We start from the raw sequence: 22,534 nt of genomic DNA, 5'->3' as shown, positions 1-22,534 counted from the left end.
CTTGTTTTTTTGTGTATTTAGTTGATTTCTTTTAATGTTTAACTGCCTTTGTTTTTTTTCTATTCATTTAACAAGATTTTAGGAAAAATGTGTGACATTAGACTTAAGAAGACTCCAGACAAGTACAATCATACTACCACAGACAAAGAGACAAATTTTAATTTTGATATTCAAACACACCCTTCTAAATTTTGAGAGAAAAACAACAACATCTTGTTTAAGTCTGAAAATGATGGAAAATGATTTAATTGAGTATGAAAACAAAACAAATTCTAGGGGGAAAACCCCCCTCCCCCCAATCGCCCCTATACGACTCATGTAGCTAGCTTGCCCTTTTCAAAACTCCACCCTGCCCTTTTCAAATCCTGGCTGGAGCACTGTAAGTATATAAATTAAAGAGAAAATTAATAAACATATATACGCATGCATTAATAACAATATCAAAAGGTTAGACTGCTACATGTACGTTATTCATCCATGTAAGAACAATTTAAATCAATTTCTATTATTGCACTACATTGTTAACAATATTAGAACGTATAACAAATGCTTCATGAATAAATTTACACAACCGTAGGAGAACATTAGTATTATCTGTTTGCAAAAGTTCAATGAAATTCACAACACTTGGTTTTACATCTAGGAGGTTTAAATTACATGATACTCATCATTATATAATTATTTACAGTAGCGTTTATTTCCAAAACCGTTTCTTTCAATTTATTAAACCGATTTCAATAATGATGTTTAAATATAAAAAAATAGGCAAATTACATTTTAAAACTAGGCTGGCACATAAGACTACACTTAATTCAATTTTTATTATGAAGTTCTACATTATGGGAGATAATCGTTGCGTTGAAAGGAGAGTTACTTTTTCTTGTGTATTATTATTTCTTTCCGGTCAATTTCTGTTTTGTGAGTTACCTCCCATACATGAAACGCCAAGAATATACTTTAACGTTGAAGAGGAACACTGCAGACAGTTCCTTAATTTAAATAATGTAAGGAAAAGAAATTGCTCTTGATTTTTTCAGACAATATATTTATATTCATTTCCATGAATCAGAATCACCTATAAACTGAAATGAAATTGATTGTCACATTATTTCGCGATTATCTTTTTATTTCCGATAAAATTAGTTAACAGAAATTGTTGAAAATGAAACGTAAGATTAAGTGAAATCTGTCAAAATTCTTTGTTCACAGTAAATTTGAAGTCATGAAGCAAAATGCCAAATGCCATAGTTAAAAAATGTTATTGTGTTCACATGTGATCTTATCAATGTTTTTCCAAATGCAAAGGCGTTAAGAGCAGCGGCAGCGTGGGCAGTTTAAATATTTCAAGGATTCATGAAAAAATAAATTTGCCTTTTTATGTTGTTTTTTATATAATATGCCGAAAGACTGTTGCAGCCCTTGATACAATAATTTTTCACTAAATATAGTAATATAACTTGTGTCTGGTGTAGGTCACCTTGTAGTCTAAAATAATAGACAAGTTATATGGGATTCTTCCAATCCCTACCAGTAGGTGAGTAGTTCTTGGACACTTTTAGAGGTTTTATCGATAAAGTATCCTTATTTTAAAAGATATATGATATTCCAATGTTTATAACAAACTTCAGCTCTTCTTCTGTTGAAATAATGCAAAATCAAGTGAAATTAAACAACTTAAGTGCATTCTTATAGGCTCCGAATGTGGTGCTCAAAAGGGGTTAAATTTTAGTTTGACAGAAGTAGTTCTCGGACAATCCCTTAAATGATCAACAAAACTGGGAAACATGCGCTGAGGTGATTTTGTTTATTTAAAATATTTTTAAGTGGAATTTTCAAACCAGTAGCCATTGTCGCCATTTGCGACAAAATCGCAAAAGTGGCGACAACTTTTCAAATTTGGCGAATTTATGGCGACAACGATTTTTTTCTAAAATATTTTCTTAAAATGACGTAAGTGGTGACCATGCGGCCTGCATGATAATCGATTCTGTCACTGTCATAAATCAAGCGCATCTGCTGGTGCGACAACAAAAATTAATCCGATAATTAGGGCAAGCAGTCACGACCCAGTCAACACCTCGCTAATTATTGCAGAATTTTATTGCTTTCACGGATAAACAATGACATCCTTTAACTGTTATGTCTCTTATTAGCAAACAATTTTAATATTTAGCTCAACAGCCTTGTTGTTGCGTAATTATCGTGTTAGTTTTAAATATGCAAATCATAGAATTTTATGTTGTCGGAAAGTCACGTGATATGCAAATTTCATAATGACGTTTACGCGCTAAAAATAGACTTGCTTTCGGTTTTGTCGCAATTTGTAATTGCTATAAATGCAGCATTCTAAGAGTTCAAAAAGTGTCAAAAAGATTAACAGAAATCAAATAAATAGGATTAAACCCCATTTGATAAGGCTTCTAATATGTTGGCTGGAGTAAAGAGTAGGTAGACAAATTTCTATTAGGAAAGTTATGGCCCTAGTTTGACAATGTATATTTCTTTGAGTTTCCATTTATTTTAAATTTATCTCATAAATTCACAAATGTATTCTTTTATTGTATTCAGGCATTAGACTGAAATCAACATATTGATGTTTATGTCACATTTTTTGCAATATTTTTTTATTTATATACTAGTCCATATACAATGAATTTTGTCAACAGAATAACAATTTGCTATTAATATCTTGTGCTTCATGTACAACAAAATGTTATGATTTGCACGACAATGTGCTAATGAAATGCAATTTAAGGCTCTTAAAATGCTTAAACCCCATGAGCTTCAGGGGGCCTTGGCCCCCACAAGGGCGCTGCCCTGGACCCGTAAGGGGCCTATCGCGGCCCCCTTAACCCCCCGCGAAAAAGTGGCGACAACTTTTTAGAATCCAGGGGGAACCCTGTATATCTGATTATGTTCCATTAAAAACTAATCTAATTGTATATATATACATATAACAAGAAACTCATAAAAATGAAATAAATGGTATCTTTTTTTAGCACATGTGTAATGTAAATGCTCGACTTAACATGAATATTTTTGTAAATGCAGAATGTCGTCTGCATCAAAAAAGAAAGTATACCAAACAAATCAATTAACCAAACTGTTGCCCGTATTTGAAGTTGTGCTTTTTGCGCATGCGCACTACAATTGTGATTCCCAGCGGAGGTAAAATGTGATTTTGTAAACAACTGGGAACTTGGAATTTAAGGTCTTTTAATCCTTACCTAATGAAAAGATTTGGTACCTGTTGAAAATTTTCAAACACCTGATCGATTTAAATCAGGTGCTTGATATGTAACTTCCAAAATCAGGCGAAAATCAAGAGTGTCCGAGAACTACTAGTGTCCGAGAAGTACTCGCCTACTGGTAACGTCTAAATGGGTTTGTGCAAACACAGGTTTTAAAAAAAAATAAAAAAATTGAAATTGTATTTAGAGAAGTATTTTATGTTTGAAATAGATAATAAAGGTTTACATTTATATTTGACCATGTAAGTGCAAAGATATTTTACACAAAACAAGCATTAAAGGCATTAAAACACAGGATTTACCTTTCCAAAAAAATGAAACTTGACTGACACAGACAATTATGCCAGGACGTGTAACAACTCGACCATCTCCAGCAAGCTTTGAGATAGACCTTGTAAATACAATTGTGACAACAAGGCAATGGCCTTAGTGTTCCGATTGTTGTAAAACTGAATTTGCAAATTTTTACCTGTCGCAATGTTACAAACAGTATTCAGTTACATCAGCCTAAACCTTGATTTTAAGCCTCTTATTTAAATAAGCATTGTAATTCCCCATTATAACAGGTTCAAATCTTCTTGGTTAGATGTGTCCTACTATTATAAATTACAAAAAAGAAGCTAAACATCAGGTCAAAAAAGTCAATATTTCGGATCTTAAGTCATATATTTTTTTCGCACATGCCTCCCCCAAAAAACTCATTTCCGGTTCGTCTACCCATGAAGCAGCTAGATCTTACTCTTTTTATTCATCTTTAAATTAAAGATACAGTACGGTTATAAAATATAACGAATTGTACTACAAGTCAAACTCAGACACAACATTTATGCAAAAAACGAAAGTAGAGTTCTTGTTATTGGCAATGTTAAACTGAGCAGAAAAAGTTTAAATTAACATGATTGACAGGAATCACTTCGCCAAAAAAATACATACCAAAATTTGTAAGGTCCGGACATTTCCATGAAATTCCGTCTATTAAGATGTATTAGAGTACGAGCTGAATTCGGAACCTTACTTGTTTTTTCATCTTTTAGGGAATCATGTGCAATCAGGGGTTCACAAATAGTGATACACAGATTAACACGCTGAATAATCATGATATAATAGTTAAAAATAACTCTGAACATTTATTAAGAAACTGAAAGTAAATTTTCCGAAAGTCAAACGTAGCCGACTAATTTTTCACTGGACATTGTGACCGACGAAAACAAAAGTCAAAATGGAAATATTCCGAACATGTCCGACTGTCCAACGGACATTTACATTGTCTGGTATTTAGATGTGTCTCCATCAATCTCCGTCAAAGGAACCACCTATTGTTTATAAATGCATTGCAGTGGACAATGTCACATGCATGTATGTTACTTTGTGTTTTTGTCGGTTACTTACCGTTATAAATCTTTCCTAGAAATGCACCAGATCGCACCATTTATATAAGTATTTGTAAAATTTCCCCCTACCCCTTCTCAAACCAGCCCCTTCCGCCTCCTCAAAGACATACGGTACCTATGAACCTGCAGTGGGGAAGCGGCAGGCATATACACTGATCTAGGGGACTTGAGAAAGCTGATGATTATAACAATTCCGTTGAGACTGTAGAAAATTATCATGGGCTTAAAACTAGCAATAAACCTTCATGGGCTCTTGGTCTACTATTGCTGCAGATTTTGCATGGAGACCCCCCCCCCCCCCTTCCATAATGAGAATTGAATAAACATGGCATTTTATAATACATTAACAATTTAAGTATTAGGGTAAAAATTTACTTCTGTCTTGCAGGGATTCTCGCCGTTCCGAAGCTTTCTCCCGACTGAAACCATACTGTGTTCAGCTGACTAGAGAACATACTCGAGAAAACATTGCAGAGTTATTCAATGCGCTGCAGGCTGTGGACAATGTTTTCCTTCAAGACCTCCAGGAATATGTGATCTTTCCACTGAGGATAATTTTAAAACAACCAAAGAAATGGTATTATAAGTTAAACGTTCTCTTTAATCCTTTTATTGATTCTTCCATTGCACTCGCTGTTTTGGAAATAAATTTATATAACAACAATAATATTCCTTGGGCGTATAACAGTAACATTAGTGTGTTTTTTTAAATCAATAATGATTCAAGAAAATGGAGCTGAACTTGAACCCCCTGAGTCAGAGCTGGAAATGCTACACTTCTTTATAAATATATTGAGTTAATTTGATGTGATGTTTTGTGATGAACCATTCATTTCCTTTGGCCCTTCACCATTAATCTTCAGGCCTCGACATTAAATGACAACATTTGTATTCTAGTTCACAAGATCTGTACCTGGACCTGTACACGTGTATGGAGTATGTGTTGGGCCACACTCGCATCACCAGATGGGATTTGTTCCAGGACATATTTAACACAGCCACAACAATGCTCTCGTGTCCCACAGACCAGAGCAAAGGTATTACATGGTTTACAACCAGGCTTTATTCTTTCGGTCTGTTTCATGTTTCATGATATTGTCCAATTACTCCGTAAAAATCTTATTTTCTTTATCTACATGTAATATAAATAATGGATAGCAAGTTAATAGCCTGAAAGTCTGAATCAACAAACTTTTTATGGTAAATACCAGGGGTTCCATTAAGAATTTAAAACTGGAAGTAAGAATTTCCTGACATTCAATTTTGGAAGTTTTTCACTGAAATGTGGAAGTTTAAGTATCCAGAATACAATATCTTTTTCAACCATTTTTCAACAAGTATATCAAAAATCAAATAATTTGCAACCTTAACTTGCCAAATTCACACACTTACGGTATATTATAAAAATTTGTTTTACCTAAAACAGTTAAACTGATTAAAATTGTGAACACAAAAGCAATATTGACATAAGGTTTTGATATTTTGAACTTCCAAGCATTCAGCTTTGGAAGTTTTCTTCAAACTTATGGATGGAAGTATTTGTACTTCCAAAGGTTCAATTTTGGAAGTTTTAACCCATTTCTAGGGAGTAATATACTTCCAAACTTCCTTTAACGGAAGCCCTGAAATACGGTTTGTTATATACTTATATATTAAGACAGGCTATAACCTTTCAATAATAATAATGTAAAGTACATAATTAAAGTTTGTTCAAGAAGATTGAAATTTTCAATTCATGACAGAAGCCAGCTGACAGCTCTATAATGTATAAGATATAAGATTTGACTCTATTTTCCAGTTGCTAAACTAAGTGAGGAGCTAAAGCTTGCAATTATACAGACATTGAGGACTTTGGTGAAAAACTCTGAATGCAGGTAAGAGTAGACAAATCTAGCCAGTATATGAGCTGAACTGGTCTTATATCTGATGATCCTGTACCTAGCCAGACCATGACCAAGCCAGACTATGAGCTGAACTGGCCTTATATCTTATGATCCTGTACCCAGCCAGACTATGAGCTGAACTGGCCTTATATCTGATGATCCTGTACCTAGCCAGTCTATGAGCTGAACTGACCTTATATCTGATGATCCTGTACCGAGCCAGGCTATGAGCTGAACTGACCTTATAATTGATGATTCTGTACCTAGCCAGACTATGAGCTGAACTGGCCTTATAACTTATGATCCTGTACCCAGCCAGACTATGAGCTGAACTGGCCTTATATCTGATGATCCTGTACCTAGCCAGTCTATGAGCTGAACTGACCTTATATCTGATGATCCTGTACCGAGCCAGGCTATGAGCTGAACTGACCTTATAATTGATGATCCTGTACCTAGCCAGACTATGAGCTGAACTGACCTTATATCTGATGATCCTGTACCTAGCCAGTCTATGAGCTGAACTGACCTTATATCTGATGATCCTGTACCGAGCCAGGCTATGAGCTGAACTGACCTTATATCTGTTGACCCTGTACCTAGCCAGACTATGAGCTGAACTGACCTTATATCTGTTGACCCTGTACCTAGCCAGTCTATGAGCTGAACTGACCTTATATCTGATGATCCTGTACCGAGCCAGGCTATGAGCTGAACTGACCTTATAATTGATGATTCTGTACCTAGCCAGACTATGAGCTGAACTGACCTTATATCTGATGATCCTGTACCTAGCCAGACTATGAGCTGAACTGACCTTATATCTGATGATCCTGTACCGAGCCAGGCTATGAGCTGAACTGACCTTATAACTGATGATTCTGTATCTAGCCAGTCTATGAGCTGAACTGACCTTATATCTGATGATCCTGTACTGAGCCAGGCTATGAGCTGAACTGACCTTATATCTGATGATTCTGTACCTAGCCAGTCTATGAGCTGAACTGACCTTATATCTGATGATCCTGTACCGAGCCAGACTATGAGCTGAACTGACCTTATATCTGATGATCCTGTACCGAGCCAGTCTATGAGCTGAACTGACCTTATATCTGATGATCCTGTACCTAGCCAGACTATGAGCTGAACTGACCTTATAACTGATGATTCTGTACCTAGCCAGTCTATGAGCTGAACTGACCTTATATCTGATGATCCTGTACCTAGCCAGACTATGAGCTGAACTGACCTTATATCTGATGATTCTGTACCTAGCCAGTCTATGAGCTGAACTGACCTTATATCTGATGATCCTGTACCTAGCCAGTCTATGAGCTGAACTGACCTTATATCTGATGATCCTGTACCGAGCCAGACTATGAGCTGAACTGACCTTATATCTGATGATCCTGTACCGAGCCAGTCTATGAGCTGAACTGACCTTATAACTGATGATTCTGTACCTAGCCAGTCTATGAGCTGAACTGACCTTATATCTGATGATTCTGTACCTAGCAAGACTATGAGCTGAACTGACCTTATATCTGATGATCCTGTACCGAGCCAGTCTATGAGCTGAACTGACCTTATAACTGATGATCCTGTACCTAGCCAGTCTATGAGCTGAACTGGCCTTATTTCCGATGACCCTGTACCTAGCCAGGCTATGAGCTGAACTGACCTTATATCTGATGATCCTGTACCGAGCCAGGCTATGAGCTGAACTGACCTTATATCTGATGATCCTGTACCTAGTCAGACTATGAGCTGAACTGACCTTATAACTGATGATCCTGTACCGAGCCAGACTATGAGCTGAACTGACCTTATAACTGATGATCCTGTACCTAGCCAGTCTATGAGCTGAACTGGCCTTATTTCTGATGACCCTGTACCTAGCCAGACTATGAGCTGAACTGACCTTATATCTGATGATCCTGTACCGAGCCAGGCTATGAGCTGAACTGACCTTATATCTGATGATCCTGTACCTAGTCAGACTATGAGCTGAACTGACCTTATAACTGATGATCCTGTACCTAGCCAGACTATGAGCTGAACTGACCTTATATCTGATGATTCTGTACCTAGCCAGACTATGAGCTGAGCTGACCTTATATCTGATGATTCTGTACCTAGCCAGACTATGAGCTGAACTGACCTTATATCTTATGATCCTGTACCTAGCCAGACTATGAGCTGAACTGACCTTATATCTGATGATCCTGTACCTAGCCAGACTATGAGCTGAACTGACCTTATATCTTATGATCCTGTACCTAGCCAGACTATGAGCAGAACTGGCCTTATATCTGATGATCCTGTACCTAGTCAGACTATGAGCTGAACTGGCCTTATAACTGATGATTCTGTACCTAGCCAGACTAGCAGCTGAACTGACCTTATATCTGATGATCCTGTACCTAGCCAGTCTATGAGCTGAACTGGCCTTATATCTGATGATTCTGTTCCTAGCCAGACTATGAGCTGAACTGGCCTTATATCTTATGATCCTGTACCTAGCCAGACTATGAGCTGAACTGACCTTATATCTGATGATTCTGTACCTAGCCAGTCTATGAGCTGAACTGACCTTATATCTGATGATTCTGTACCTAGCCAGTCTATGAGCTGAACTGACCTTATATCTGATGATCCTGTACCTAGCCAGACTATGAGCTGAACTGACCTTATATCTGTTGACCCTGTACCTAGCCAGACTATGAGCTGAACTGACCTTATATCTGATGATCCTGTACCTAGCCAGACTATGAGCTGAACTGGCCTTATATCTGATGATCCTGTACCTAGCCAGACTATGAGCTGAACTGACCTTATATCTGATGATTCTGTACCTAGCCAGTCTATGAGCTGAACTGACCTTATATCTGATGATTCTGTACCTAGCCAGTCTATGAGCTGAACTGACCTTATATCTGATGATCCTGTACCTAGCCAGACTATGAGCTGAACTGACCTTATATCTGTTGACCCTGTACCTAGCCAGACTATGAGCTGAACTGACCTTATATCTGATGATCCTGTACCTAGCCAGACTATGAGCTGAACTGGCCTTATATCTGATGACCCTGTACCTAGCCAGACTATGAGCTGAACTGACCTTATATCTGATGATCCTGTACCTAGCCAGACTATGAGCTGAACTGGCCTTATATCTGATGATCCTGTACCTAGCCAGACTATGAGCTGAACTGGCCTTATATCTGATGACCATGTACCTAGCAAGACTATGAGCTGAACTGACCTTATATCTGATGATCCTGTACCTAGCCAGTCTATGAGCTGAACTGGCCTTATATCTGATGATTCTGTACCTAGCCAGTCTATGAGCTGAACTGGCCTTATATCTGATGATCCTGTACCTAGCCAGACTATGAGCTGAACTGGCCTTATATCTGATGATTCTGTACCTAGCCAGTCTATGAGCTGAACTGGCCTTATATCTGATGATTCTGTACCTAGCCAGACTATGAGCTGAACTGGCCTTATATCTGATGATCCTGTACCTAGTCAGACTATGAGCTGAACTGGCCTTATATCTGATGATTCTGTACCTAGCCAGACTATGAGCTGAACTGGCCTTATATCTGATGATCCTGTACCTAGTCAGACTATGAGCTGAACTGACCTTATATCTGATGACCCTGTACCTAGCCAGACTATGAGCTGAACTGACCTTATATATGATGATCCTGTACCTAGCTAGACTATGAGCTGAACTGACCTTATTTACTGATTATTCCTTTCTCCTGCTTGCCCTTGTCCAGAATAACTGGCCTCAACAATAATTTTATACTGAATGAAAATTGGGACATGATAAAAAAAAATAAGAAAGCAGTGCTGGAACTGAAAAAGCTGTATGTATGCTTTGTTAATTAAAAATCAATAGAATACAGCTTCTTATCTGACCCATGTTTTTATTAGAATTTAAATTAATTTTTCAGCCAATTCTCTAAAGGTCAAAGACATGTTTTAACTTTACATTACATGTTAGTCGCAGATTTAAAATCTTTTTACACAGTAGAAATGAATTGGTTAAAGGGATGTGTGATATTTTACTAAAGTAAATTATTAATTACAGTGTTGTCCAGCAGTTATATACTCTACTGTGCTTGCCACTATTGGGACATTCTGTTTCCCTTCTACTCAACATAGCGGAGATAGAGAGGGCAAGAAATCTGCGCATACTGGCAATGGAATGTCTCCTGGACTTCAGTCAGGCAGACACCAAATGTAAGGGACCTTCATCTAGGCTCAGTCATCGAAATTCGTCTTTTGGATCATCAAGCCCAAATTCATATACTGCTGCTTGGCAATACATTTTTGAACAAGCCCTGCTGTATAAAACCCAGAATATGAGCAAGCCAGGAAAGCATTTTACCAGTGCAGGACTTGCGGGCTTGTGCTTAATTCAACCACTGTAGGCTGCAAAAAATTTAAATGAACCCACTGTACAATATCATCTGGGCTGTGGGAACAGTCCCACCTTAATATTATGCAAGACAAAGAATTTTGTCACCTGTTTAATCTGACTTGGAATCCTTGAATGTCTCCTGGACTCTCGCCAGGCAGATTTGAAATTTAGGTTCACATAGTCAATTTCTAAGGAATGTGTAGAGGAATGCATATAATAATAGCTTTCCATTTTGGCATGTGTTACTTTCAGGTGCTTTATTACCCGGGCTAAATTATTACAGAAGCATCTGCAGATTTAAGATTGAAAAATTGATAAATTATGACTTTTTGGCTTTGGAAAGGGGTATGATACTTTTATTATGCAAGTAACATAAATATTTCTCATCAAACTTCACTCATAATTCTGCCTAGACATGTCTTTGGGTAATGAACAAGGTGTCCCCGCAAAACAGTTTAAACTACCTGAAATTATAGAAGGTATTAGTACAGTCTTGTATGCACCCCAGCAAACTGAATGTATTTCTGTTCACTTATGTTTTTAGTAAGCCAGTGTATGAAGGCAGACATAGGGAACATGTACGCATCATTCCTACCGGGGATATCTGTGACCCTGTGTAAGATTATCACTGGGGACACAAAGCAAGGATACGCTGTAACAGCAGTAAGTTATTATGACTTTAAACTGTTCTGTATGTCGGTTTTGAGATAATTGAGTCTATTATGTAGTAATTAAATCAATGAAACTTAAATTAGAAAAATGGCTGAAGTTAATTTCTTAAGCGGTTTATAAATACCAGCACATGGTAGCACATTTGTAATTAAAGATGTGTAGGATACATGTTATAATATTGAAATACATTCCTATATGCTTAGTATGAGCCCGAAATTTGTTTTTTCTTCTGTCTCTAACCATAGTGCAATAATAATAAAATTGCCACCAGTACTGGTTTCTATTCAGAAAAGTGACTTGAGCATGATTTTATTATTATCTATCAACTTTCGACACAATAAGGCTAAAATAAACTTAACTAAAAGATAAAGACGAAGAGGTTTGATAGTTAATGTTGAGTTCTTCTCAAAAGTGTATAATTTCAAACTTAAATGCATTTCTCTTGCTGTTTATTTTGCAGAAGGCGATCTATGTGTGGATGCGGATCATAAGCCTTGTATTGGATGATAAACTGCTGGAACTCTACTGCCAAAAACAGGCCAAGAAATCACAGGACCAGAGTGAGTACAATTTCATAGTCTTGTTGTTATCCTATGACACTAAGTCAAATACCATTCAATATAATTAATTGAAACTGGTTAAGACAAAATGTAGGGTGCATAGTAAACCCTATAAATTCCGACCTTAGAAGAAGTCATGACCCTTGTTTGGTGGGTGAAGACCCTCCCAGTTTTGCAATAGCGTTTGGTCTAGAGTGCACCTGTGAGCTCTTCTGTTGGTGTTTTTTTAGCCTTCATGTCCTCGATAGCGTGACAGTTCTTGTAGCGCCAGTGGTTAATCCTAAAAACAGGATTGAGAACCTTTATCTTAAAATAATTGTACTGTTGAAAAGATTGTACTTTGCTATGACATTTACATCAAAAAATGTTGGAAGTACTTTGAACTAAATATACTAGTAGATGACTTTGGAAACCTTTTCAAAAGGAAACTAAGACCCTTGACCCTGCTTTGGGCATGAATACCTCTTCATCATACCACCCAGATATTTGTTTGGATTGACAAGCATTTAGTATTTGAATGTGTTGATTTAAATAACTCGTAAGTGTCACGAGATATGCCCCATGGTCAACTGAGTGAAACTAACAAGCATCTTGAAGAGGTCTTGTTTAGAACCTCTCATGAAGTTTTGCAGTAAACCTTTTCTCGATAAGTGTTGAAAGAAAGACATAGATGATAACCTGCTGGTCGACCATTTCCTGGACATATTTCTTGAGATAAGCCTGTTTAAGTTACAGGCCACGTTGGTTATTAATGAGATCATGTTGGGGACCACTGGTGAAACAGGTTTGTATTCAAGTGGCACCAAAATAACACTCCATGTTTGTTAAGGTTTAAACAAATAAAACGTATGACATATGCAAAGTTTGGAATTTGTCCAAATGCAAATACAGAAAATATGGTCAGGGGTAGTCCAAAACGAACTGATTATAAAGCTTTTAATATATTTCAATATTAATAAATTTCAGAAGATCTGGATGATCGCCTAGCCGGCCTGATAGTGACACGAGACAGCACCTGGCTGTCCACTACGAGCAGTAATCTGTGTGTACTGGTGAAACAGGTGACCAACGTGAGGGCCCACTGTAACTGGAGGGTGAGACTGGGACTGGTTGAGTGTGCCGAGCATCTGCTGCTGCATTGTAACAAGTAGGCAGGAATTTTGTGTATCTTTTGTTTTTGTAGTTAAGGCTATCACTCAGCTTGAGGGGAATTTATATGACGTGAATGGGAGCTTTGCTTGGTATGGTCAATTGTTGGTAGTTGTTTATACGAGGTGATCAGACATAACCATTTGTAAACATAATTGGATACTTTTACTTATGAACAAGATATAATCTCTTCAATTGAATAGTTGACAACAAGCTATACATGTGTTATTTTGGATTGGGATAGTCCAAAGAGGATTGCCTCAGCTTATAAGAAATAATAATCAAAAGAATAGGTGAATTTATAAGTATGAATGTTTTTTGTGTCATAAATAATAAAATGATACATTTCTGGAGTTGAGTGACAGCAAAATTCAGAAAAGAAATGTGTGTTATCGCAGCAAAATTTGGAGAAAGAACGACCACACAATGATTATAAGAAAAGCCATCTTCAGTGTACCAATATATATATATATTTATTTGTATTATTTTTTTTTATTATCACTTCAGCTCCCTGAAAGAGTGTGTTCCCCATTTTCTTGAGATACTGGTTAGCCTTATTGGTGACGACTACGCCAAAGTGTCGGAGGGTAGCCGGCATGCTCTGGAGTTATTTTCTAGCAGTCAGGCAGTTGACCAGCAACATAGATTAACAGAGATACTGGAAGAAAATCTGCACAAGCTTGCGACATCTCTCCCTAGAAGGATACAGACTGCCGGTTTGTCAATATAGTTCATGATCTGTCTAACCCAAAAGCAAAATCTGGTCATTATCAAGTGGCTGAGTCTAAAAAAAGTAACCCCCCCCCCCCCCCCCACACACACACAATTTTTTTTTTATCTTGCTTGTGAAAAATGAGTTTTTGGTCTAGAAAAAACTGCAGGAATGTCTGTGTTAAGAATGAACAGGTAGTAAGATCTAGGTTAGGTTATTTCAATCATTAAAATTAGAATATGGATAAACGAGTCTTGATTCCATGTACGTTTGGCTTGAAAAATTAATTATCAGGGCCCAAAAATCTCCAAAAAAAAGAAGAAAAAATGACCATGCTTAATTGTATGACTAAGCTTATCTGTGTTTTTTTTCAATTAGCTAAAAAATGTAACTTAACTTAGTTTTACACAAAAAAGGGTTATCTTAAACATAATTTCCTTTAAAAGTCTTAAAACTCATAAAAGGAAAATATTACACATGTATTTCATATTATATCAAAAACAGCATGTTGAGCTTGAAACTTTTATAAGGAAGTAAGTTTGTAAGAGATTTGGACCCATCTGTTAGAAGCTTAAATTTTAAACTAGGCCGTCGTTTGTTTTATGTATATGCCTTCATGAGGGATTGTTCAAATATCTACTATTATGGTCAGGTAGTGCACAATAGGCACATACGTCTGTCTTAACTAGGATCAGCATGCAGGATATGATTTTTAAAGCACTGGCCATTCAGGCCAGTGGAATTATCTATTTTTTGAAAGAAATTCTTAAGGCGCATACAGATATTTTAGTACAAAACGCCAGAAAAGGCAAGCCCACGGGTGATGGAACTATAATTCTTATAGGCCGAGAAGAGATTTTATAAGCTTCAGGCTGCTGTGTTTTGCATAGAATCCAAACTGTCTAATGAATTCTCCTGACAATTTTTCTGGAGTGAATAGAAACACTAAATGTTAAGTGAATGCTTATTTTGTTTTATATTTCAGAGGAAGAAGACAAGTTGGCATTGCTGAATATGTTGATTGGGTATATCAGTATTCTCGGTAAGTCTAGAAAAAGCAATCTCCTAGCATTAATGAAAAATAACCTGGTTATAAATTGGTGAAAACAGGCAGTCATTGTTGTCTTTAATTTAATGTTGTTAACCTGTTATTTCTGTGTCATAAAAACAACAGATTTTATTTGATCTTCATGAAACTTTTTCAGGTCATTTGTCAGCATGACATTTTAGACCTATTTGAATATGGATCATTAGGTCCAAAACTAGTTCACTAGGTCTTACATTATCATAAAATTGTGTGAAAAAGTTTCTAATTCCTTTATCAAACTCATCTGTGTTCATTCAATCTTCAAGAAACTCCTCAAAATATTTCTCAGCATGATTTTGAGGACCAGTATGAAAATAGGTCATCTTGTGTCCTAAACTAGGTCAGACCAGTGTGAAAGACCAGTGTGAACAGCAGCATTTATTTTTTTCTCCATAAACATATATCCTGCTGTAAAAAAGCGCATAAGTCAAAATAAAACTCTGACTTAATTGCAGTCTCTGCATTTACACTTGTATTGTAATATGGTTTTATTTAACTGGTAAAAACTAATAAATCTAATTATTTACAATGGGCATAATAACAAACAAAACCATTAACATTTTATAATCTTTATTGAAAGAAAAGATTAATTAACAAGACATTATTTATAAGCACTGAAGTTATGTCATCTTTGAAACTACTCATTCTAGCTTGACTACACAGAAAATACATAAAACATGGTATAAGAAGCTGAAATTTCTCAAAATTTTAAGGTTAAGCCACTTCCCATTTTTTGTTGAAGAAGCCCCATATCTACATGTTTTTTAACCTCTATTTCACAAGGTAACAAGGTGAAGAACCTTCTCCTGTCTTTGCCACACCTGAAGAAACTTTCCCTGGCACTCGTACAGATACTAGAGATGGAGTGTTCCGATGTGAAGATCGTTGAAGAAAGGACAACAATAACTGGCCATGGTATACAATTAATATAAAAATGTGGAGGTTTGTCCTATGGTAGTTGTTATCACACATATTAATACACGGACTAAAAAAATGATAGGGTCAGCGCCTATTTAGTAGGTAGTGTCGGGTAATCTGAACCGAATGCTGAACCGAATGTAATTTTTATTAAAGCCTAGTTGATGAATTATCTCGACCAATATTGTATTTGGGGCACTTGAGTTTAAATCTGGCATTATAATCCAATTTTGTTCCTTGTTTCATGCGTGGTTTTCTGATTGAAAGTTCCATGTATTCCTTGAAATATACATGACAATCTTGATATTTTTAGCAAATATAACATCAGTGGAATACACATGACTTTTTATTTGTTACTCTTTTTGACCTGCTCTTTCTGAGGGCTATTCCATAATAATAATTGCCTTCCCCCATGGGTTAAATAATGGAATAGTTCTGATGGGTTTGTTTAAATACATCACTGTTTCAGTATCTTGGAGGAATATCTTACTTTTAATTTTTTAACAGGCAGCAGTGCGATACCAAGCAGCAATGTCACATCATGTGGAATAGTGCCCCCGAAGAAATACTTCAAAAGGTTCACCAACGAGCGTATATTTGACCGTGTTCGAGGGGTGTGTCAGTTGCTAGGTTACCATGGTGATGTGCACCTGCTGGTTGACCATTTCCTGGACATATTTCATGAGACAAGCCTGTTTAAATTACAGGCCACGTTGGTCATTAATGAGATCATGTTGGGGACCACTGGTGAAACAGGTTTGTAATAAAGTGGCATTCTCTTTGTTGGTATTAAGGAGGCATTATTCTCGATCCGTGCCTGTTTAACTTGTTTAAAGGGACTAGACTCCAGATGATACAATTGAAAGAAAAACAGAAAATTGTCAAAAATGTACATAAAATTGATATTGTATGCAACAGATTGAATCTTACTTACTGATTTATCTCATCACTAACTATACATGTATTTTTTGCGCGTTTTTCCAATATGAAATTTACTGGTTTTGTCTACCACATAAATCCAAGTAACCTTAAAAATAGCGTCGGTACACGTATCTGTACTAATCACTTGACTTTCACATGCTTAATATGCACACCATAAACTTGGAAACTGTTATATGCTATTTTTAAACAGGTAAACTCAGCTAAGACAGTGACAAAATACTATTTTTATCATGTAAAGTGATGTATTATCGGCCTTGTACATGCTTGTATTGACAATCCATTGTTTGTTCCGAGAAAATGCTGTATTTGCAGATTTTGGGACAATCTGGTGTCCAGTCCCTTTAAAGGATCAGTAGTTTGTCCTCCTAGTCAAATTTGTTAACTTCACATTTTTGTCTGCCCACCATCACAAACATCAGAATTAGATTTTCAGTTAAACCAGCCTTATATATCTTGATTTCAAGACTTTTTTTAAGGGAAACAAACCCTGGCTATGAAAAATAAAAAATTTGATTATGGTAAGCTGGGCTTACATTTAAATTGTGCTGGGCTTGCAGGCTTGAGCTATTATCAATGCCCTTAAATTAGAAAGGCTACAGGTTTTAGAAGTGCCAGCCCATTTACTGTCACAATATATTACAATATATCCTGAATATCTTTTTTCAGCTTACACAAATAATACGAAGAATGGAAGAAAATGGCAGAACCACAGCAAAGATGAGCTATGTACTGTTGTCAGGTAGTCCTTTTCTAAATTGTTGGTTTTTCAAAGCTGGAGAAAACAATAGTGATATACAAATATTAACATTGAACTTTTTAACACAATAATAAAAGTCAGGACATGCACATTGTCCCATTGCATTATTATTAAAAGCTCCTTAATCAACAGTAAAAAGTTGAAATATGTCTTAGATTAACAAGTCTTATTCTGGGGCTTGGCATGAAATATTTTCAACAAATATTTATTGTGCTAACTTTGATTACTGTTTATGTTATGTATGAAAGGAATATTAAAATGATATTATTAAACAGATTTGTCCAGATTCTGTCCTGCATAACACTGATAATACAAATGTACAATTTGAAATTCTTAAATTAATGCCTCACAATGTATTAGGTCGCTTAACCTGACTCAAAAAATGGGAAATGTATTCACAAACATGTATACTTATGATGACATGTTAATGGGTTAGATAAAAAAGCAATTTATAGTTAAATCTGTTTTATTGCAGAATGCTTGTTGACGAATATTTGAATCCTGCAAACTTCGACCTTGTCACATCATTGACTACAAATACGGGGGCGAGAGTTCAGACGCTTGATCAGCAGCTGAGGTCTTTGGCTATTACTTTACCCTCCCCAGTACAGGAAAATACTGCAGCAAAAATGAACAGAAATATCCTTCAGATATCTCTATTTCTAGAGGGATTTGGCAACTTTGCAAAAGTGAGTGTATCAAACTTTTGATTCTATATGTATCATGCATGTTGTTTATTAAAGCTGCACTTTCACAGATTGACCATTTTGACAACTTTTGGTACTTTTTGTCTTAGAATGGGCCAAGTGGTGTGTAAATGTCTGAAAACCAGTGATACAAGACGTCTTACAAATGATCAGATCTAGTTTTTTAATTTATGTTAAAAAATTGATATTTATATCTAAAGTGTTACAAACGCTATAAGAAAAATGAGTTTATGGGCAGATCTCAAACAATTGAGATCTGTTGTATTGTGAAACATCTGATACGACTAAATTGAAGGCAATGCTACCAAAATCAGCTGATTCCAAGACAAACACTTTGTCAAAGTCAAAACTGTCAATCTGTGAGAGTGCAGCTTTTAGGCCATGCCAGATTTTGGGTATGTTAAGTGTCATTTGGCTGGTAGGGTAGGCTACAATTATAAATAATTGCATTTAAATATGAAACAAGTTAAGTACCATTTCCAGGAAATTATAAATTTATTTGCTATAAAAATTGTATCAACCCACATTTAACTTTGTTTTAAATGGTTACATTTAAACTGTGGTCTGTTTCAATAAAGGTTTTTGTCTTAAATTGAAGTTATCGTAGAGCCATATTTTCATTATTTTTGCTACATAATTTTTTAATGAATTTTAAGCCCATATAAAATAAACACAAAATTGAGGAAATACAAAAGTCAGTGTGTTGTCTTTTGTCACATTAGTACAGATTTAATTTTTGTAGAAGTTTCGACTAAATTCTGGATTTCTTTTTCAAGAGCCTGTTCGATAAATTAAACAGATATTAAAGCTGCACTCTTACTTTAAAATAAGATTTACCATTGCATATACCAATCATGTATTTTATCTTCATTTTCAGCTATATTGTTACAATCTTGTTATCAGTAATTCATATGTTCAATAAATTTATGCATTATTTAGTAAGTAGTTAAAGGTTTATCTCTCATAGTTTATGTTTGTAATACATGTGTATGTATTGATTTAAATAAGAGTGTCACTTTAAATTTAAGAAACATTAGGGCACTTAAACAATTAAGCTCAATAATCCACATCTCACATACAGATACTAAAGACGAGTTTTGAACCCCACCTGATGTCAGTGCTGTATCCAACGTTGGAGAAACTTGGAGATGAGACAGCATACATCAGCAACACAGCTTTCATTGCCCTATGGGACATCTGCCATGCCTGTAGATACAGGTGGGTCATGTTTGGTTTAATGTGAGTTTAACCTCGTCTCCTTTATGCCCCCAAGGAAAGCAGATATAGTATTCTCATGGACAATCTGGGTGCGTCCTTCCATTACTATTTTGTCTATGCTGTAACTTTCGTTTTTAGCTCGACTATTCGAAGAATAAGGAGAGCTATCCTAGTCACCCGAGCGTCTGCGTCAGTGTCGGCGTCAGGCGTAACCACTTATGTTAAAGTTTGCGTACCACCTCAAATATTTTCAAAGTCCATTGACATATGGCTTTGAAACTTTGCACACTTCTTCACCATCATGCCCCCAACCTGTACAAAGGAGGAGGTAACTCTATCAAGCATTTTGACAAAATTATGCCTCTTTTTCTACTTAGAATTTATGTTAAAGTTTGTGAACCACCTCAAATATTTTCAAACTCCATTGACATATGGCTTTGAAACTTTGCACACTTGTTTACCATCCATACGCTGAAAAGCGGCGGAATAGTCGAGCACGCTGTCTCTGTGACAGCTCTTGTTTCATTAGACTTTCAATCAATATTATCAAAAATGTACAGTAGCACGGAAGGTGTTTTGCGCACAACATTTATGCTCACACCGTTGAGAGGTCGATTGGCTATCTCTGCAACAACACCATATTTGGGGCATTTTCATGTTTCTTTCACAGCTTGTTTTAAAAAAACAACGGTGATGGAAATGCCAATGACTACTTTCAGATCCATAGATGAGCTTATCAGAGAGAACGCTGACTACTTGATGAACTCTATCTCCTTACGCCTACGACACTTGGACAGAAACAGACGATGTCCCTTGGTCTTGAAAGTCATGTTGCAGTATAGCAGTGCAGAGTTACTGCCCCTGATTGATGATACGGTACAGGAGGTAAAAACTTGAGGAAGTTCTCTGTTTACAGTAATGAAAGTCAGGATATTGCCATAGAAATTGTTAAAGGAACTATTTCATGGTTTGTAATTTTTATAACGAAGTAAAGTGTGGTAAATCATTAGGAGTGTTAAAACTAAGATACTGCTGGCTGGAACCCTTCAACAAATGTTGATTTATGCTCAAATATAGACATTGAAGTCCACAATTTTGAAAAGTGTTAGCAACACCAAAGGCTATAACGTGATTGGTTGATTGACATTATCAAATCATGCTACCAATGTGTTCAATAAAAGTTAAAATATCCATCAGCTTATGTATTAGTCCTTAGAAATGGTATCAGTTTTCTATTTTTTTTATTGACTGTATTGGCATGGGTTTGCTCCCCACCACTACCAGTATTGTTTTTTTATACTTCAATTGTATTTTTTCTGCAATTTCGGTATCAAAGAATAAAGTAATAGTAATATAAGTCTCCAGATGGATTACTGTGAAAACTCATTTTGGGTGCAAAAAACATGAGCGAGTTCCTTTTAATATTCTCAACCGTAATGGAATAAGAGTTTAAAACGTAATTAATAATTGCCAATTTCAAATCTGAATTTGAAAAACTTTAAATCCGACATATTTGTATGGTAAAATGTTATTGATACATTTTATTTCAGATTCTTGATTCCCTGGATGACAACTATGCTGAAGAAGCTGCATTGTTTATGGGAGTTTTGAATGAGCTAGCAAAGGCAGTGGTTAGATGGTATCCTGAGAAGTCTGACCGTGGGAAAAGCAAAGCTGGTATAACAGGTGTTTCTGCTAATGGTAGAACTGCTGAGAATGATGCTAATGGTGAAAGGAAAGGTGCCACTAAAGGTTGCAGTGAATGTGGTGTAGTGTTAAATTTAAATGGAGAATTGACTGATACCTCTACTGATTATTTGACTGAAGCACAAAAGTCTCAAAACGAGTTTGGTGAAAGTGATGCACAGAATGATTTAAAACCTGAACAAGATAAAATTGATCGCCCAATACTAAAAGATGGTAAGCCAGTTGGTTGTAAGAAGTGCCATGTGGATAATATTTCAAAAGACATTCAGAAATCCAGTTGCTCGTGTAATAGTAATTCTGATGGTTTGAAAACAACGGTTGAAGTCTCATCTGTTGAGTACTTGGATGAGGACGATGAAATTGTCCATGGTCAGTTTGATGATGCCGAAATGACAAATTTCAACTTTCAAACCTCTGGTAATGATAAGGTTTCCAAGAAAAGAGTTCTCAATGGACCAGTTAATTGTGTAGACTGCCAGAAAACTCTGCCTACAAAATTGTGTGCCATGTGTTCAAAAGAAGAATTTAAAACTGACTATGTTGAAATAGAAGAAAAAAAGAAGAGCAAATCTGTTCAGAATCACATTGAAAATACTGGCAGTGCCCAAGTACATTGTGAAAAAGTCATGTGTGCATCTTGTAAATTTAAATCTAAAAGACCAGATTTGATTGGTCAGGACACTTCAGGAAGTGATGTCATTAATAAGAAGATTGAAGAACTTGCAGAGTTCTTTTCTAATCTCCTAAAGCTAGAAAAAGAAGCACTAGGGGAGATAACTGAAGAAGAATTGAATAATTTTAAGTAAGTTATTGAAAAGAATACTGTTTTTAAAATGGTAAACATATCAATCTGTTCACAGCAAAGTGAATATAAATCTTGGTCGGGATTGTACTTTCTGGTAATATTTGAAAAAGATATTGTATCACGAGTACAAAATTGTTTTTCCTGAGAAAACACTGAACAAAATTTACTAACATGATTAATCAGAAATAGATATTTCTTTTTCACAAAAATGATTGAGTATTGTTATAGCCATGGTGTTGTCTTCACAGTTCTTGTCTTAGTGTAAGCTTTACAGTTCGCTAGTATATCTTCATGGTTTAGAATTTGTTAATAATTTAGACCTTTTTATGTATAGCAAGCA

General features: G+C 36.0%; 1 protein-coding gene across 1 annotated transcript in view; it reads left to right on the top strand.

The window, feature by feature from the left end:
- The first annotated feature begins 927 nt into the window (after positions 1-927).
- The window catches only part of LOC128203424 (TELO2-interacting protein 1 homolog), a 43,576-nt gene continuing 21,969 nt past the window's right edge, over positions 928-22,534 (top strand). The window contains exons 1-17 of the mRNA XM_052904833.1: positions 928-1,004; positions 5,031-5,219; positions 5,540-5,679; positions 6,441-6,516; positions 10,628-10,779; positions 11,505-11,623; positions 12,093-12,192; positions 13,159-13,339; positions 13,849-14,057; positions 15,039-15,095; positions 15,924-16,055; positions 16,566-16,814; positions 17,667-17,739; positions 18,233-18,446; positions 19,546-19,682; positions 20,402-20,567; positions 21,233-22,191. Of these exons, the coding sequence (XP_052760793.1) occupies positions 1,003-1,004; positions 5,031-5,219; positions 5,540-5,679; positions 6,441-6,516; positions 10,628-10,779; positions 11,505-11,623; positions 12,093-12,192; positions 13,159-13,339; positions 13,849-14,057; positions 15,039-15,095; positions 15,924-16,055; positions 16,566-16,814; positions 17,667-17,739; positions 18,233-18,446; positions 19,546-19,682; positions 20,402-20,567; positions 21,233-22,191 (3,155 nt within the window). The 5' untranslated portion in view covers positions 928-1,002. The remainder of the gene's footprint in view (positions 1,005-5,030; positions 5,220-5,539; positions 5,680-6,440; positions 6,517-10,627; positions 10,780-11,504; positions 11,624-12,092; positions 12,193-13,158; positions 13,340-13,848; positions 14,058-15,038; positions 15,096-15,923; positions 16,056-16,565; positions 16,815-17,666; positions 17,740-18,232; positions 18,447-19,545; positions 19,683-20,401; positions 20,568-21,232; positions 22,192-22,534) is intronic.

The sequence above is a fragment of the Mya arenaria genome, chromosome 9 (assembly GCF_026914265.1).
Source record: "Mya arenaria isolate MELC-2E11 chromosome 9, ASM2691426v1".
In the NCBI taxonomy this organism is placed as follows: Eukaryota; Metazoa; Mollusca; class Bivalvia; order Myida; family Myidae; genus Mya; species Mya arenaria.
The sequence above is the reverse complement of the archived record's forward strand: the minus strand, read 5'-3'. Positions and strand labels throughout refer to the sequence as shown.